The sequence below is a fragment of the Notothenia rossii genome, assembly GCF_949606895.1.
Source record: "Notothenia rossii genome assembly, chromosome: 3".
Classification (NCBI taxonomy): Eukaryota; Metazoa; Chordata; class Actinopteri; order Perciformes; family Nototheniidae; genus Notothenia; species Notothenia rossii.
In genome coordinates this window covers 27,473,111-27,493,390 of record NC_136901.1, presented here as the reverse complement: position 1 = coordinate 27,493,390, position 20,280 = coordinate 27,473,111, and the positions used below count along the sequence as shown (strand labels likewise).

The window sequence follows — 20,280 nt, the reverse complement described above, 5'->3', positions numbered from 1 at the left end:
ACTTGTCACACACTCTGAATCTCACCAACACCGACCTCCATGATAAACTGTAGCCTCCTCTTTGTGGAGGTTATCATGGTCTGAGCCACAGAGCGATCTAAAGAGGGGCTGATCGCGGCTAAAAATGTCACAGCCATCCTCTCTGACCCGTCTTCCTGTTTGACGGCTTCACACCGCAGCCATCTGATCAGTCTCAAACACTGAGTTAGAAACCTACTAACAGCTTTTACACTATTTTTCTCAGCCAAATATTATGGAACAACAGTTTTGAGTTTACTGTTGAGCTAAATCCTAATGGAATAATATGTATATTCATTGTCCTTACACCTGAAGTGTTGCCTCGAAAAAGCCTTTAGATTTTCCAACTCTGCATGTGTGTAGTTTTCCTCCCCATTACCTAATCTGAAAGTTAGGAAAAAGTTTTGAATAGAGTACAAAGGCATATTTCTTTTCTGATCACATGTTGAGTGACAGACTCTTCCTGCAGAAAAACGAAATGTCTCTTTGATCGAACATCTGGGTTTTGACATCTGTCACAAAGGTTACCGTCACTAGTCTCTACACACTCTTCAATCTGGACCTGAACAATCACTTTAGTTTGAGTTTTGCTCGTCAAAATGTAACTTCTGTCATTCTCCTCAACCTCTGTCTGAACTATCTGATAAAAACTGCGACTTCCACCCTGCTCGCTCCTGGACTGAGAGAAGCTTTCTAGGACAGCCGACATCTTGGAGTATTTCTGCTGACTGCATCTTCGCGTATGTTGAACATTATTTCCAACCTGCTGATTCTAAATAATTGTCCTACTTAGATGCCAATATCCCCGGGAACATTTAACAGCTAATTTACATCCTCTCATTAAGAGACTGATACATTCCTGTGCCCCTGATTTATTTGAGTGCAAAGCAAATGTAACCGCCTCCCTGTTGGACAACAAACTAATGGCACAAGCTTCTGAAATGTGTGAGGTCATATTTTGCTCTCTAATAGTACAGTATGGGCCCTCAGTGCCTTTCAGCGGCCCATTCTCCAACATCTTACGACAAAATCAATACGTCATGTCTGTGGGAGAGGCCAACCTGTGGCTGGAGGGATCAGAAACACAGTTTGTGTCCCCTTAATAAAGTGTTAATATCTCTGTACTCCCCAATGTGTCATCAACTGTGACTGATCAAATCATAATCCTGCTGATGATGCCTTTTCTTCAGGGGACCTTCAACACAATTAATGCAATAAATGAGTACACACTTGTTCACGTTTGATTGTGAAGGTATTTTGCTGTCATTTGTACATTTTCTTTATCTTTATTTTTAGCTTGCATAAATACAAATGTGCTATAAAAGTGCATTTATTCTGCATTAGTTCTGGTCTGTACTTTGGAACACAAATCAAAAGCGTTCACTCTTCTCAAGCAATATTATGAAATGGTTAATGTTAGCATGGCATCTGTTCATGTTTTTTAAAGAAAAAGGGCTAAATATGTTCTGCAAAGGCAAAGATATCCTGACCTTTAGTTCATAATATAAAGGTCAGGCCCCAAACACTTCCCATAATGCAACAGCTTTTCATTACAGGCTTGCTGTCTAGTGGATTCTCATGTCCTTCCATATCTGCCATCTGTTAGAAATGGTCTTAATCTGTAAATCGTGCAGAGTTCCCCCCTGAAGTTCTGGTCTAGAAATGGTACTTAGTGTGTACAGTATGCGTTGTGTACCTCAAACTCCTCAGCAATCTTGGGTCCGTCCAGGAACAGCCGGGTGCTGAGACAGTCCACTGGACCAAAGTTAGCTGGGGAATAGAAACAGAGACAAACATCAGCGGCAAAGAAGACAAAGACCCAAACTGAAAATCTTTATTGGTTAACGACGTCTCAAACTCCATGTCTGTTCTTTTACACTGTACACGATAGTGACATTCGCTCACAGGAAATCACTGAATTCCCAAGGGTTTAGTTTCTTATAATTATTATTATATTTTGAAACGGTATTAGAAAAGACTTTAGAGGTTAAGATTTGTTTCAAGGCTATGTTCAGACTGAAGCCGAGCAGTTCAGGAACGTCTGCACTATTAAAGCGTCTCATTAAAAGGTAACATGACGCTGACATTTCCTGACTCCTTGAAGCAACAATTAAGCTGGTTTTAATCCAGGCAGCTGAATGGAACTGTTACAGCTTTAAACAACTCCCAGTAAAGTTTGAAATTCCACTCCTGAAGAAGGATTTCTATTAAACTTTCAACATCACAGGCTTCTCTGCCTCCTGCTGCTGCTGCTGCTGCTGCTGGCTGCGTGTACTTCACACCTGCTTAAAAATGCTGTTACTGGTTATGCTGATTTCCCCCCCCCCCCCCCCCAGCACCACTTCTTGCTGTTCTGGTTTCTTATGAGCATTATTCAAATGCACCATCTGAGACAGGTGTTGTTACGGCTTTGGGGCTCAACTGCACTCTCGCCTGAATCTGAAGCATCTGATTGTTCTCCTGAAAATAAAACTACAAATAAAACATTTTCTACCTGATGGCTAACCTTGGATGTTCCTTAATACCGGTTGGCTGCTTATTCCAAGCCTCAGGAAGTACCTCAGAGTACAGGTTAGAATGAGCAGGGAGACCCAGACCAAAAGCCATGAACCCAATCTGGTTTATAATTACAGATCTAATTTGATTAAATGAGCAATAACTAAAAGATTAAACATGAACTTGAAGATAATGGCTATGATAACTATCAAGTCTGCCCACTCACCTGTAAATTCCTTAAACTCCTGGAACACTTTGGGGTACATGGCTGCTGACATCACATCCTCGGGGGTGATCTCATCGTTGTGTGCCGCCCGCAGACCCTCCTCCAGCGACTTGAAGTCGAAGGGGGGCAGAGAGGCGCCGGGGCGACCCTCAATGCGAGGGAGATTCTTCAGCACCTGGGATAGAAGAGAAGAGAGAACAGGGGAGCAGAGGATTAGTTTCTCTGCAGGGAAAATAATCAACAGACCGACTTTAAACTTCAAAGCTTGCTTGAATTTATATATTTTAAGCCGAAATAGATATGGATGTTCTTTTGATTTTTTCTCTCCCACAGTTGCGTCATTGTTTTCTGAACCACCTGCCTTGAGAAGTGCGAAGACAACAATGCTTGATGATGCAGGTTGAACAGAAAGAGAGAACGCTATCGTTACGCGAAACACAAGCTGTGTCTGGAGTATAAATCAATGACAGGACATGGCTCACGAAAACATTAACAAACACTGGCTTGTTGCAGCAAATCAATAAAAGTTCTGTCCATAAACTTGATCCATGTCTCAAACAATGCCATGTGACCTTGATTTTGAGGGAATTGAAACTCTATATTGTTGCTGTTCTCAGCTAGGTGTCCTTTGTAAAATGGTTCCTTAATCTGAATGGGACTAACCGGGTGAAATAAAGGCTAAGAGTTGCGTTGGAGGGGGCTACAGGAAGGGGAAACAAACATCATGTAACGTTTTTATTCCTTCTCTTGCAGAATGCTTTCTCAGTTGTTGTATCCCCACAGCACTTGAAAGCATGTGGGATGTATAAAACCTTGCATGGTACTTCACCACTGGATAAAAGCTGCTGACAGGGTGAGAGGGGGAAGATGGAGATGCACACAGAAGTGCTACAAGATGGAGAAAGGGAGGAAGAGAAATACTTGAAGCAGAGGGAAAAAGAAACTAAATGCTAGTTATTTGTTTTCACATTTGCATATAAGTGAAACCACTGTTGTGTTAAGATCTGCAGTGAACCACTTTAGTTCCCTCCATCTCATATTTTTCTCTCCAGTAAAGTGCCAAAAGCAAATCAAAGAAGACTGCAGTGTTGCTGCATATCACCAGCCATCATCCTGGTTCCCTCTTAGAAACAGAGGAGAACGAAAGAAAAGTGGAGGCTGCTACAAAACTAATGATGGGATGCATTATCTGCCCACACAGTTGATGGTCTGACACGACTTGAATAGAAAATCAATCTGAGGCTACTTATAACGTCGGCTGAAGAGATTATGTCAAGACAGACATTTGGCCCAAAGGCTTCTGTTTTGTTTTTAACATATTTTTTTAGCTTTTGATGACACAGGGGAGGAGTAGTCCATTGAGTTACTTCAGCAAATATTTCTTGGAACTATTCACACAGAATAAAAAGCAAATAGCACAGCTTCTTTAGCGACTGACCTCTATGTGTGTGTGTCTATTTATTGTAGCTTCATTCAGGTTTAAATAATGGTCACCTAAGCTAACATGCAAAGCACAGCATTGGTAATCTGCATGTGTGTTTCCACTCATTTGCACTTTAAGCATGTGTGCAGCAAATCCAACATTCAGCTGACCGTTAGTCTCCTGTGTGCTCACATGCTCTGCATACATCCATGGGATGTTTGCAAATGTGTGTGTGCTATCATGTTCTACTCTCTGTCTATGTGTCAGGTGTAGGGGTGTTAGTGGGCGCATGTGTATTGCAGAAATCTCCAGATAAAGGGCCCAATGCAATGCTATTAGTCACAGAGCTAACAGTTCAAAGATAGCTGACTCGTGTGTGTGTGTGTGTGTGTGTGTGTGTGTGTGTGTGTGTGTGTGTGTGTGTGTGTGTGTGTGTGTGTGAGAGAGGAAGACACTTCAAAGATGGCCGGCTCATTGGAGGCGCTGCTCGTTAACATTCCGTCCTCCAAGACACCGTATGATTGTTTAAGTGGACAGATACTGTGTGAGAAGAGAGAAAGAGTGTGCATTCACAAATGAAAATTCTTTCTTCAAGGTTATTTCCTCTCTCCTCTTACTCTTAAAGGTGGGGTAGGTGAGTTTGAGAAACCGGCTCGAGATCTTTGTTATATTCCATGGAATGCTCTTAACATCCCGATAGCAAAGAATATCTAAAGTGCTTTGACAAAAAATCTATAAAAAATGTCATCTCTGGAAGCCGTAGTACTGTAAAAAGCACGACCAATCATTTTAGCCGGCCCGGCTAAAGTAACTGGATGGCCTACCTGCCTGTCAGCCTTCCATCTGTGCACAAACTTATCTCGTGCCCTCATTGGCCATGTGCGCGTTCGTGTGTGTTGGAGGAGGGGCTCTGTGAGGAAGTGGCGGATTTTTTCCGGTTGTGTATTTTCAAATTCTAGCGCACTCTAGCTGGTTTCTCCAAAATTACCCCACCTTTAAAAACAACACACTCCTTTTGTTTCATTGTCACAGATGTCCTTCTCTTCTTCTCTCTCAGAGTGCAGTGCTGAGGGATGCGCTGGATTTTCTGACAATAATGTTTTTTCTTGAATCCGCTTGCTTGCTTGCTTGCTGATGGCCTCCTCATGCCCCCCCCTCTATCCTCCCACATCCTTCCCTTCCTGGCCCTGCCGTCCTTCTAGCTGTCTCCGCTCTGTCCACCCACGCTGCATCTGAACTGAGCCTGGCAGAACTAAAATGAGGGAACGCCTCAATTACCATTTTGTTAATTAAAACGATTTTCCTGTGCATGCAAATACATTCAAGAAATGAATGCATGTGAGAGCATTTGATATAATGCTCTATTACTAATGAATTCCATCAATGATCCTTAAAAGAAACATTACTTCCTTCTGCGACTGATGCACATATCTCACAGCTATACTGTAGCATGCATCGCTTTAAATGGTGTTTAAATCTTTAAAGTTGCATGCAAATGCTGCTCACTAATAAGCTGTTCACACCTCATAGTGTAATAACAGTCAAATACAGACTCAAACATTCAAACTAGTGTACGATTTAACGATTCATGAGACAAAATGCCCCAACTAACATAGCAATGTTGTAGGAAATGAATGTGATAAAATACAACTTTTACTTTATCTAACTTTGAAGCGCTTGACACCAATTATTTTTGATTTATTCTCTGTAAGGGCTGTGAGATGTTCAGAGGGTGACGGCTAAATAAATCAGATTTATCTCAAACTTACAGCTTGCATGTAAACACAGGCACATCAAAATATTGTGAAAGGAGAGCAAAAACTATTTCAACCAAGGCTGAATGACACTGTGGATCAGAGACAGGCAGAGAATGAGTTCTATGAGCTGTGTGAAAAAGGCTGCATTTAATATTGAAGGTGGGATGCTGAACAAGTGACGTTCTGCACAAAGATTTGTAACGCTGACCTAAAGATTTACATGGATTTGGAAAAGACTTCCACCAACCGGTTTGTTTGGTAGGGATGACTCCCATGCCACCTTTTAGGGAAATAGATCGATTGAGAGACACTAATAGAGAGGTAGCAGACAACGATTGGCAAGGGCAGGACTGCCTGCAGGCTAAATGACAAATATTTGATCGTATAATCTCCCAGCTTTACTCCATTTAACAGAGAAAGGACAACTTGATGGTAAGGGTGACAGGAAGTCAGGAGTTATTTTCACAGAGATGTAAACAAAGGGGAGGAAAGATGTGAGGGAGAAACGTACAGCTAAGTGATGAAAGGAGCAAAAAGCTGAACGTGACAAGGCAGGAGAAAAAGACCCTAGACTGAATTAAAGTGGCCATGAACGGCTGTGGATATCAGCCTGATAGATATGGGTCAGATGGTGGGCTTGCTACACCTAGATGAGTAACTACTTTAGAATAATCCATTGATTATAAATCAGGCTCAGCACAAAAGCTCTGCTGCAGCCTCAAAATGTGCTCCGCCACACACAGTGACATGGTGTGTGTCCTGAGGGAAAGTGCGGATAGGGTCTCGTACCCAATATTTCACATTTTAGTTGGCAGCCAGCTCACTGATAATACATTATGAAAAGCACAATTTGGGGAAAAAACATTCACCAGTTTCCTTTCTTCCCCCAAGGAATAGAAAATCTACACTCTGACTTTTCGGGGAAATGTCAAGTAAGCCAATATGTCAGCAGATTTTGGGAGAATGTGACAAACTTGTCTTTATTCGTGTTTCAGTCACTTTAGTTGCTCCCTTGCTATTTTCAGTTGTGAATAGATGAGAAGGGGACGGACGCAGGGTAACTGAGTAGAGAGGACAGAGCAATACCAAGGTTTTCTCCACTGTTTGCAAATGTCAGCTGCAACTAAGCATGTGACACAACGTGTGTGTGCAGCTGCATACTGATGGGCTTTCAAATTTTCTCTGCATGTGTTCTTACATATAAAGTAGAAGTAAAGGAAGAAAGTTTTGTAAGAGATGGAACTAAATAAATATTGTGGTTGTATTAACCTTAGGAGATAGCATTAAAACAATCTTTTGGAGTCCTACATTGTTTAAGAGTCAAATTAGGAGTGTTTATTTGAGAAATTGCAGGTTCGATTCCGCCCCTTGGGACCTTTATTGCATTTCATACCCCTCTCTTAATCTCACCCTTTACTGCAGTGTCCTCCACCAACCCTTTTAGTTGTTCTTCACTAATATATCCGTAAAAACGTCATAATCAGCACACAAATATTAAGTTATGGCTCATAGTGACTCTGCTTCTTGACAACCAATTATAATGTGAGTTCATGTGGGCGGTTTGGACACATTTAAAAAATACCCTCAATGCAGACAACCCAAAAACATAGTGCCTTGTGCCATGGAGGAAGAATACAAAGCTAGAATCTATTCATGTTCTTGTATGGAAATGGTCAAAAATCCACGTTAGACTCTAACTTCAGGAAGAAAGTGGTGTGTGTGTGTGTGTGTGTGTGTGTGTGTGTGTGTGTGTGTGTGTGTGTGTGTGTGTGTGTGTGTGTGTGTGTGTGTGTGTTGTACCTTAGATCTGAACGGCTCGGGGAACCCTCCATGTGGGATTCCGATGAATCCCTGCAGGAACTCCACCACCGACAGGGGGAAGGACAACTCATCCGCCCTCTCCTCCACCTCCGCCCGGGTCAAGTTGTTCTGCACCATGAACTGGGCCAAGTCCCCCACGATCTTAGAGGAGGGGGTCACCTGACAGGGAGAGAGGTACAAGGGTTACGGTCTGTGAACAACCCCTACTGTTGGTTCAGATTGAGAGGGTGAAGAGGAGAGCTAATATCAGCTTAGGTTAGTGTTTCTGGTACACAAGATATTAAAGTGCAGCTTCTGCAGATGATATCTCAGTTGGCTCAGAACAAAGAAAGGTGCAATCACTTCTCTGGCCTTTTAATCTGACAAACATCAGGAAAACTCTTTTGTTTTATTGGTGCAATCTTGGTTTTAGTTGTAGCAGCTGTTAGCAGTCGGCACTTGTTTGTCCTGCTGTGTGGTTTTGTGTCAGCAGTGTGCAGGTGGAAATGTGCATGCACCATTTTTTCTGCGTCAAGAGGAACGTGGTGACAGACTCTTAGTTTTATTAGGATACTTTCGTTGAAGATTAAACACTGAGGATAAGAAAGGGCCACGACTGCAGAATGAGAAATGAAAAATGCAAACATCTATAAAGTCCCTTTAATCATAGGCTTTGGTACACGAGCCTCACTTCTCTCTAAAAACTAAATGAGCCTCACAAATAAAGACGAAAGAAAAAATGAAATATAAAGTCTTAATTATTTTATTATTTATAATGCCATTTCATTATGGTAATAGCTATCCATATTAGCATAATGGTGATAAGTGGCCTTCTTTTTTAACTGTTAAAAGGACACTGATGCTGATATCAAATTGCACTTATTACTCTGTTAATGAATGAAGAAGGAAAAAAGGATTCTGGTTTTCCATTTGGTATTCAGACCATTAAAGAGAGAGAGGTCAAATAAATAGACCCATTAATACAAAACATTTAAACAACCTTTGGATCACTTTCTGCATCTCACTCACACATCAAAGTGTATAATTATCCTCATAGTCGTCATACATAATATTCTCTTTAGAATGCTTTTAAGGTGGTTAGAAGTTATTCAAAGTGTATAATACATCTGTGAAGGAACAACACAACTTTTTCCTAGCTTTACTTTAAAATTGAATATAAATAATGGAAAGAGAAACACCAAACTCTTGTGAAATTATAAACTAGTCTCACAATTTAGAGCCACCAGCGGAGGACATACAGTGTCCTGTATGAGCATGATTCATAGTTTCATTATGAATGTCTTAATGGAAAACAGCTAGAGAACAAAGAGAAGGCCTCTCACTAAAAAGGCCTATTAGTGTGGCAGTTAGTGCACTCAGATGATTTCTGATGGCAGCACGACAGAAGTAAGAGCGGACGGCTGAATAAAGATCAAACATTCTCCAAAAGAGAACCTGACACCTATTTCTAGAGATGTGATGCCAAAGAGAAGCACAAGTGTTCTGAGATTACCACAGCCTCCTGAGGCTCGCTGATCTCCGGAGATCACTTTAGTCTTTGAACAAGCACAGTCTAATTTGTGTGTGTGTGTGTGTGTGTGTGTGTGTGTGTGTGTGTGTGTGTACGTGTGTGTGTGTACGTGTGTGTGTGTGTACGTGTGTGTGTGTGTACGTGTGTGTGTGTGTGTGTGTACGTGTGTGTGTGTGTGTGTGTGTGTGTGTGTGTGTGTGTGTGTGTGTGTGTGTGTGTGTGTGTGTGTGTGTGTGTGTGTGTGTGTGTGTGTGTGTGTGTGTGTTAGAGCCTTTGGTCCCTGGAGATGACAGGATACAGAGCACCTGTTCATTCTAACAGATCGTACACTGGGCTAACACATAATTGCTAATGGAAAGAATGCTACCAATTAAGATACACTTTTTCTTTATATAATAGTCGTTTTTCATCAAAGGGAATCATACTGTACCTGCTCTGAGACTAAAGGAGTACTATACTAGAGCAATTAGATAGTACCGTTTTCTTTTTTATCATTTCATGCAGGGTTCCCAAACATTTCAAAATTCCACACTTTTCCAGATTCACATTTACAGAATTCTCTGTGGAGTTACAAATAGCTAGCTGTACATCCATCAGTTCCTCCAACCACTTTTTCCTATAAGACGTTTGTGTGAAATCATCATAATAGTGTATGAATTATTGAATAATATGTATCTTGTGAATTCACAGTGAACTTTTAACCATCATATTTCTACTCTTTTTTAAAAATTATTTTTTATTCTACTATTTCAACAATTTAGACAGTTTATACATCTAAAAAACAAACAAAATTAGTAGAAGCGGGCAATTCATCTTTGTGTTTGAGTGGACTGTGCTGCATTTGAAGAATGTTCTTCTGTTAATCTGTTGCGATGACTGATTAACGAGAAAGGGATGGAGGGACAGATGGAGACCCAAAAACATGAAGCGTCTGTGTACACAGATATTTCCCCTGCAGATTTAAATTGGGGAATTTCAGAACAATCCAAGCTTTATTTTAATAACAGCTCAGGATGGTAACAGTACTGTTCACAACGGTTTTCAAAGCAGCCTTGCAAGCTGATTGAAACAAGTGTGCACTTCCCTTCCTCAACACCTGAAGCTCAGTGTATTTGGGTTTGTGAATAGAGCGGATAATGATACATTGCTCTAACAGAATGACTATTTACAGGAAGGCTTAAGAGATTTGAAAGGGCTGCTGAAATCCCCTGTGAGGCCATTAACTTTCTAAAGCTGGGGAACCAGAAAAAAATCACTGCTGAGTTATTTGAAATCTATCTGAAACACAGAAGGTAGCTTGACAGTGCATTCCTCTTCTACATTCAACCGTCTCCTTTGTTTCCTCTGTCTCAAAATCCATCTTCTCATTTATTCTCTGCAACATTAACAATTGTTTCTCTTCTTCTGATGAACAATCATTTTGACTCCATCCCTATCCGCTTTGCCTCATACCTTCTGGCTTCACGCTAACAGCTGAGTCTTTACTCCTCATGAATCCCCCCCTCCCTGCTCCCTCTTTTCCTCCGTCCCACGGCCGAATATTTCTCTTCCCCTTGATCCAAGGCAACTTCGAGAGTGTGCTCATTATCAATCTCCGCTGATAAATCACCCACCTCCAACTCTCTGGGTGCCTCATACAGGAAAAGAAAATCTTATTTCCAACATGATGTGTGAGCTTTTCTATACTTTTGGACGAGGAGTGAGGTAAATCACATCCTGGCCGAGCCGGGTTAGAACAATCTGATTTCCCCTGCTCCGACTCTCGCTGCTGATCCGTCTCAGTCAGAAGTCCACACCTCTGTCATTTATAAACACTGTTAACAAGATAATTACACTTTCAGGTTCGGGATCTAAGCATGTGACATTTTCATTGTATAGTTGTTTCCCCTCCAACACAGCAATGCTTGTGAACATTGATGTAACACAAAAAAGACACTTCATTTGTAGTGTTTTCCTCAGTTGGACTGATGTAAGGAATCTCTTTTTTTAAAACTCTGAACAAACCAAATCCACAAAAAAAAGGCAACATCTAAAACCAGCTGCACACTCTGGAAGATGCAGACCACCGTGCACTAGCAGCTTTATGGGGCTTTGATATTTCAGTAAAGAAATCAAACAGCTCAAAGTCAAAAAATGTTTTTGATCTTGAGCAGTCAAGAAGATGTGAAATATAGCTAGTGAGTTGTTTGGAATAAATGTCTTATGTCATGTTGTTTATGATGCATTACATCGTTTATTTGCCTGAAGATGACGTAAGCTATAAGGTCAACGAGTTTTATTTTACTAACAGGGCGTATTACTGTACAGTAGGTAAGAGTGAGACAACTTTGAAAAGTTAAGCGATGTGGTTCCCTAACAAAAGAGAAAAGCAATTTTCTCTCAATCTGAAAGACTTAAAAAGAGAATCCACACAAAAATGACTTTCTTTCATACTTATGGCCCCCATCGGCTATTGCATCTCAAATAATTATCTCAGTTTACCTCAGCTTCACTTGAACATTGAATTCCCATATGAACAGTGGACAGAAGCATCTAGTGCCTTTCCATCTTCAGTAAGGTTGCTCGTTGCCCTCAGCCTGCAGCACCCTGATCTCTCAGAGCCTCTCTCACACACACTTAAACTCTTCTGTAACCTTACACAGTTCATCACACAGCCTCATATCATCACACTTGACACACACAACCCTCTAAACTCTCATCCACCTCCATCTCTCAGCGCTGACCTGCCCTCTCCATCCATCTGCATGTTAGCTCTCACACACTCCTCTTCTGCTGCCTTTTGTCCCTCCTTCCACTAATGCACAGCTCTCCATAAGTGTTGCTGCACTCCTGACAGCACAACTCTGGTGCCTGTGTGTGTGTGTGTGTGTGTGTGTGTGTGTGTGTGTGTGTGTGTGTGTGTGTGTGTGTGTGTGTGTGTGTGTGTGTGTGTGTGTGTGTGTGTGTGTGTGTGTGTGTGTGTGTGTGTGTGTGTGATTCTGTGTGTAATTTGTTTTGTTATGCAACTCTATCCAAACCTGAACTCCCCTAATGGGCAAAGGATTATATCATCCGCAGCAGAGTGTGCATCTGTGTGAGAGTGTGAAAGAAGGCACACCAACACACACACAATAGTGCTAGCCAGCAGAACAAGGGGCAGAGTGAAGAATAGTACCTGTCAGGAGAGGAGGAGACTGGAGAGAGGAGCGATAACGAGAGACTCAGAGGAGGAGGAGAAACGATAGAAAGATTAGAGATACATGAAGGAAGGGTAATCGAAATGAGGGAAGGTGGGAGGGGGAGGTGAGTCAAAGTGAAAGTAGAGAGGGAGAGACGACAGACAGGATGATTAAGAGAGGGGCAGAGAGAGAAAGAAAGGGATGGACAGATGAACCGAGGGGAGGAGAACAGAGCAGACAAGAGTAATAGACATCTGCAGCCCCACAGGCAACAAGAGCAGAGGCTCCACCTGTGAGAGAGACACAGTGGAGGTGAGTGGAGACGTGTCCGTACTTCCAAAAGGGAAGTGGCAGTGTAAGTTAGGGAGAGGAGAAACGACAGAACATACACACAAATGCAACTTGTCCTCCTTGTATTGACAAGCTCATGTTGCGGCAGATGAGGCCGAGCGATGAAGAGGAGAGGAGGGAAACAGAGGAAGAGGAGTGCAGAGTTGGAGAGGCCCTGGGAGAGCAGAGACCTCCGCCAAGGCTGTTTCCATAAGTGGAGAATAATGAGCGTATCCGCCGTGTGATTCCAATACACTAAACAAAATAATGAGTTCTTCTTTTGCCCTTGCTGCACCCTCCGAAATCCAGCAAGTCGTTTTTCTGTAATTCTGCTGACAAACAGACCTAACAGTCTACATTGCCTCCTGATATGTTGGTTTATAATATATTATTATGACACCTAAAGCATTATATATTATTATTAAAATAAATTGAGCTGAAACAAAAGAGTCAATTTTCTTTTGGTAACTCAATCAAAACAAGTCTTTATGAAGTAGCTGCATTGGTAAGCCTACTTTAGTCAATGCCTCTGAAAATGTAACACAATACAATGAATAGGAAATAAGAAGTTAAGTACATTCAACTGAACCAACAGATACAAAAATATTCCAGCTACACACCCACCATGTTTAAATGCACGCACACATTACTGAGTAATACGTTTAAGACAGTAGTTGGATCAGATTTCGAGAAATAATATATAATATGTATATAAAGCAGAGAACGATATCTCGATTTGTGATTTTAATACACTGGCCATCTTAAGTGGTGTCAATCTTACTCTTAGAACAATGTCTAGAAAGTATTCTTTTAGAGACCATTGGCTTTAGGTCATTGTGATGGACATTTGATAGAGCTAGCGATTCATTGGAAAAAATCTGTTGAAGAGTATATATTATTATTTATATATATCTTTGGAGAAACCTGAATAGTCTTATTTTCATCCTGCTTTACTGATACTTTTAGAAAAGGCTCATGCTGTCTATTTGCAACATGGTCCGAAGGTGCAATCAGATATCATTAACTGTAATTTACTGGACATGTTGCGTAACACCTCGCATAAGATATAAAAAAAAATACACAGATCAACGGAGCCTGTAGTCATGAGTTTATCTTTGTTTAGTTGAATTGTTCCTTGCTTAAGGAAATAAGCCCTTAAGCAACACATTAATAATCATACGCTTCAGAACAAGAGGAGAGGACTTCTCCCTGTTATTATCTGGCAGAAAACACAACTAGAGGACGTGAGCAGGAGGACGATGAGGGGACGAGGACCTGCAGGTGTGCGTCGGCAGAGAGGAGCAGGATGAATGACGCCATGCTGCACAACGTTTGTATGAAGAACACATAAATCCCTGTCTGCTGTCACCACTCAGCTGCATCAGCTGCTTCAAGGTTCCTCCACCTGACAGACTGCTCAATGGCTTCCTGTTCGAATTGAGCACTGCTCTCTTCTAGAAAACAGCACTGCATATCATCCATTTGATACCAATGGATTGACTGTTGGGATAAATACATCATAAACTAAGAATCCATTGAATTATTAAGGATGGGAAAAAGGGCCAGAAGGCATTATAATAGTTTTATACTATACTAATACCAGCAGCTCTTAAATACATGCCATTTACTTTCTTATCCCATTTCATGCTAGCTACACACACTCTGTCTCAAGTTGACTTTTTACAAGCAGTGTGCAAACATACACTGGCACTTATCACGTTGTACATGCAAACTTCATGGCTGCATGGTTTTAAAACTTTTTCAACGGACTAATAAAATCAGCATTAAAGCGAAGGAAGACTACGGGTGTTTTTGTATCCTCAACAAAGTCCTTCATAATTGTGACTCATGCCCATGGATTCTGGCAGTGTGGGTACATTTGCACTGGATGCTTAGCAACATTATGATTATACTGGAATTTGTTTTGAGATATCAAACAGTTAGCCTTATGAGCATTTAAGGAAACACATTTCTGACTAGTCGCAGCCTTCTCGTTTGGAATTAAGCGGGAGCCAATGAGCCTATAAATCTGTTTATTCCCTGATAATTCAGGAAACGGCAATAATAAGCTAAGAAAATAAGGAATCAAGATAAAGCTAATTACTTTGATTGAAATGGTGATGAGGATTAAACATTTAAACTTCTGACATAATAACAGTTTAGTCATGGTAGGGTGGGGCAGTGATTGATAAAAACTGATATTTTCTAAATCCAAAATTACCTGTGAAAATATATAAGGGTCCTTCATTAAACTTGGTGGAAGGATGTAGCACTGGCTAAGAAAGAGCCCTTTTGGACCTGATCCTAAATCACACATTATATTTCACTTATATAAACGGGCATAGAGGAGTGCTTTGCTATTATTTTATACATTGGGGCTGAAGTGGTTTATAAATTAAGTCCTAAGACAAGCACAATCCTTCACTAAAGCTCTGAGCTGCAGAGATATGGCGGTGGAGGCATGTGTGTGTGAGAGCATGGTCAGTGTATATCCCTCGGCTGCTCAGTGTGTGGTGTGTGTACTTGATATCTTTATCTGACAAGCACACACTCCTTTATCGACGAGTGTGTGTGAGAGACGCAGCCGTCGTCGGGCTAACAGGACACAGCAGAGAGCAGAGCAGCAGGCAAATCAAGACAACATTGGCTTGTGCAGTGAAGCCCACCGAGTCTTAATTGAATTGATAGAGTATGGGGAGAGGAATTGATGAGGAAAACTTGGGAGTGGGAAAGGAAATCGGGGAGAGGAGTAATATAGAGGGGACATTGTGGAAGAAACACAAAAATAATAGACAGATTCAAAGTAGAGAGAGAAGAATCTCAATCCAGAGAGAGCCAATTAAAACGAGATGGCTGAGGAACAAATGTTTTTGCGATGGAAAGGTGGAAAAGAAGTGATAAAGAAAGACAATGCAAAGTAGGAAACTAAATAATTACAGAGCGAGTGTTACCACGATGAAAGAGGGATGAATCTATTACTAAGCGGTGATAGTAAATAATGAAGGGAGAGAAAACGGAATTAATGAAAGATAGTGAAAAACAAAAAAAGGGGATGAGGGTGAATTTGGGCTGAGAATGAAATAGTTGACAGCTGAATTAGCAATGGAGCTCCCTCTCCACGACTATGATTAATGTGCCCTTCAGGAAATCAAGCTTCTATGCTAATTTAAACAGAGAAAGGAAACACAAAGAACCACACTCAGTATCAGTGCTGAATACAAATACCCTGCTCAGGTAAATGAAGAAGCAATCCAGCACTAAATAGGTGCCAGCTTAGAGTGAAAATGTGTGAGGAGAGGGCAACACTATAAAAAGGTGTGTAGAGTGAGAGAGAAAAAACGGCAGACTCAGAAGAAGGTCATACAGACTGTCAGGCTGCACAGAAAATAAACCTTAATCTGGGATTGAGTCAGTGAAGAAATATAAAACACATGCCAGAGACATCTCGGTGCTGCAGTGTGTGTGCAGCACCGATTGGTAAAGCGCACCAGTGTGATCTCATGCAGTAAGACATGGATACACTCTTCATGTCTCACCTTAATGAGGTCTCCCAGGAGTTTGTTGGCTTCGGTGTAGGCCTTCTTCACCTCCTTGAACTTATTTCCCAGTCCCATGCTGTGAGCCTGCAAAGAGCCACAGTGAATAACAGAAGGAATGAGTGGAGAAAAATAATATTTGTAATGCTAAGTTAGAGGAAAGATATCAAGGCTCATTCAGTCATTGATTCAAAGCTGTAATTTGTGAAGTGACACCTACAGCTTTTAAATGGAGAGGACGCTCGTGTAGCAAAGGCCAGATGGGCCGGTGCGGTAAGCCCCTGTAAACTGTAATTTGGTACATGGTGTATTTGTTCAATAATATTGATTTAAATGAGTCACACTAGTGTACAGGATGAGCACAAACAGTTTTATTCAAGCAGCTGCACAGAGCTTTCGATTCAGTCACTGTGAGACATCTCAGACTGTGAGTGAGCACAGAGGAGACAGCCTGGTTGTACCTTAAACTAAATTAGTTGTTCGAGCAACATTTGTGGGAGTTTCTAAAAACAGTGCCACTGATGAATGCACCTCCTTGCTTTCACTTATTGCGTCTAGAGTACCTTTGAACCAAACAAAACAATGTATATTTTTATCGAATGTAGGAGAAAATACGTTTATGTTTCTCTTCAATATTGTTTTAAGACTGCTTTCTGAAATAAGACAGTCAAATAAGCATTAAGGGGAAGTTGCACCTGACAACAATGAACCAAAATGTAATGTCATACTGCACTAATCCGTGTTAACATCCATCCATCCATGCAAGAGCTAAACATGTGGCTTTGTGGAATCCAGTTTGGAGATTGTTTAGCTTCAAAATCAATCACTTACACAAAACAGAATAAAAAGGACCAGAATAGCTGGGTGTACCTGGAAGTGCAGGTTGGTGTACTGTCCTCCGGGGATCTCGTTCTCGTACACGTCAGCGTTTCCAGACTTCATGGTGGCCGTGCAGTCGAATGGAGCATACAGGCCTCTCGTTACTTCCCAATACTCGCTGTAGTCAAACACCTTCTCCAGAGCGATGCCTGCAGCACAGAATGACATCAAATCAATGGCCGCCATGCACACTTTCTTTGAACTACTGTCCTTTTAAACTGAGATGCAATTTCTCCAAAGACTACAAGCAAGCAAGGGGCAACTACATGCAAACTACAAATGCATTGTGATAATGTTTTTGTGTTTACCGAATAAAAATAAAAACCTTGGAATATAGTAATATATTTATGGGGATAATACTCATATGCTGTACTTCTTATTTTGCCGAAGTAAAATTGTCTTGGGTTTATGCTGTTGGTTTTGATAAAGATATAAACATGATGTGAAACGTTTCAGTTTTGACAGTGTGTCAAGATTCATTTTCACTTGCACCGGGGAAAACCAGTCCAGTTTGCTAACTTTTGTGCACTACAATAAAGGGTCCATAGTTTCAAAAAGGTGAAACCAAAATGGCAGCAGAGACATTTCTACAATCTTCCAAGCAATCACTTTTTTTTGACAACTGTTCAAAATGGTATTATGTCAGTAAAAATGTGGGACTCAAACAAAGGTTACAGGCCAGAAAAGCTTGAACGGTCCTTAGCTACAGTGTTGGTTTAGCAGAACTATTAATCCATTAGCGCTCGTTTACATCCTGCCTTTGCTGCTCATTAAATCCCTGTGATATTTTGCTATCCATAAAAGAACCATCTGTTGCTAGTATTCATGACATTCTGCTGCAGCCAGGTAAGGTGTTCTCTCTAAAGCTGATTACCTTAAATGGGAAAATCTGTTTGAATGCCATGACAGAAACATCTTTGCAGTGAGCGTCCTCCATGCTAAAGAGACAAACTAAGCTTGCTTACAACAGAGTGAATTGTCATGATGAAGCGAGCACTTACTCCAGAAAGTGTTTGTTTGATTCCACTGTGATCCTTGTGGAAAATTGGAGCCACTGAGGAATTAATGTGAGGCTAATGTGCATGTTGGTTCTCCTCAAAATCCGCTGCCTGCCAAGCCGCTCAGTAATAGCTCCATTTCCTTCTCTGTTTGAGAACACTTTGGAGCGTTCATTTACGCTTCCATTTGAAATTACAGCCTTGATTACAAGTGGAAGTGACGGCATGTTAAAAGGTCAGGTCAGGCCGCCTCTACGATACAGCACCTTGTTCTCCAATTTAAAATAGCAACTTAAACTATTACATACTGCTCCCCTTACCACACAATCTTTGAGTGTGATATTCACAACGGGCATTATTCTTTTAATACATTAAGTGAATTTGGCTGTTTGCTTGTACCTGAAGAGGAAATATTATGTACATTTTCAAATTCATATTAGTATTGTGTGCTTCTACTGTGACATGTTTTCATGCTTTAATGTTCAAAAGGGTCCTTCATTTTCTCATACTGCCTGTGCTGCAAAACCTCTTTCCAGGGTGTGTGTGGGTGTGTGTGTGTGTGTGTGTTGAAGGTCCAGTTGTGATAGACAAGGTTCGCCACTGCTGTTGAGATTGGTCAACTGCTTATAGCTGTCCCGCTCGTTAGCCTAGATTGTTCTACTTATCCGAAATGAAAACGGTCTAAGTAATTCTTCTTCAGTTCCTGAGTAAAAGTCTAAGCAGTAAAACACCACACCTGTATGAGCTGGAAAGTTCTATCAAAGCATATTAAGTTAAGCTGAATCGACCCACTTTGTCGTGGAGGAGCATTATTCAGGAAAATTGGCCGTGATGAAGCGAGAATAACAATAATGTCTTTTATCTAGCTGATTTTTGCTTTTGCGACGACCTATCTTGCCTCCGGGGATTAAAATGTTTATTTTACCTTGCATCCTTTAAAGCAGCTGCAAATGGATTCTGACACTTTCTAAATCACACCGGAGGTAAATACAGCTTTATTTTTTCTGGACTGCTGGTTACGCTCCCAAAATCATCAATCACTACAACATTGTGCTATGTGTATACCATAGACATGCACACGCACATATATCCGTCATTTAAACGGCTGCTCGGCAGTGACAAAGTGTTATCAATATACAACTCATTAGCAGCACAAGCTCACTAATGCAGCCGACAAACAGAGACACACACAGTTGTGTTCAGATACACACAGTTGTAGGGAGATAGCCACACACACACAGTTTGTGGTTGATGAGACAATGAGAGCTAACCAAGACGCAGAGATGAAGACGGATGAGCATGAGAAGACTCAGGGACAAAAGAGGGGGAAATTGAACGCAGACGGATAAAGAAAGGAAGAGGAGGGAGGTGAGGAAGAAGGTCAACACGTTGGCTAACCTTGTCGGTGTGGTTGAGAGCATACACACACTAATATCTCTGCTTTGAGTACATTCTTCTGTGTGTTTGATGACCGCTACATCTTTGACGGCTGCATTGTTGTGGCAGCTAAGAATTCCTCATCAATTAAAGCCATGCATGATTCATGAGGAGAGGCAGTAAACGCTGTGTCAAGCAAACACAAGGGCCACTTTAATGTGTGTCATCATTCAACAGCGTGAGTGTTTGTGAATATGCATGGCTTCTAAATCCGCTCACACACACACAAACACTGTGGCTGAATGAATAAATAAAGTGACAGCTGAGAGACAAATGAATTAACCAGAGAAGCGCTGCTCGTGCTTTGACGAAGAGACACTGAGAGACAGTGAGGGGGAGAGCAAATTGTGACTGAGTGAAATATGGATGTAAAATGCTCTTAATTACTTTGTCTCTGAGTGAGAGGGCGGGAAGAGGAGGAGGATGAAGACACAATGTGGAAGAATGGAGGGTGATGAGAAAAGACATGAGAGACTGCTTTGTAACAGAGATGGGAGAAAGAGAGGGAAAGCAGTAAACAGAGAGGTGTCAGCGAGGTTTGGAAGTATTCAAGAAAGTACTGTGTCTGATTATAAAAGGAGAGAGAAAGTCAAAAGTAGATGAGGCGCATAAAGAGAGGCAGAGATGAATAGAGCAGACGAGCACAAGGTGACAGGTAGAAAAGTATTTGGAAGTTTCTCCGCATGTGTAT

At 41.3% G+C, this 20,280-nt stretch overlaps 1 protein-coding gene across 1 annotated transcript in view; it reads right to left on the bottom strand.

The window, feature by feature from the left end:
* Nucleotides 1-20,280, bottom strand: part of pcxb (pyruvate carboxylase b) — a 298,980-nt gene that overhangs the window by 12,147 nt on the left and 266,553 nt on the right. Inside the window, 5 exon segments of the mRNA XM_079671136.1 lie at nucleotides 1,715-1,788; nucleotides 2,741-2,915; nucleotides 7,721-7,900; nucleotides 16,276-16,362; nucleotides 17,146-17,303. Of these exon segments, the coding sequence (XP_079527262.1) occupies nucleotides 1,715-1,788; nucleotides 2,741-2,915; nucleotides 7,721-7,900; nucleotides 16,276-16,362; nucleotides 17,146-17,303 (674 nt within the window).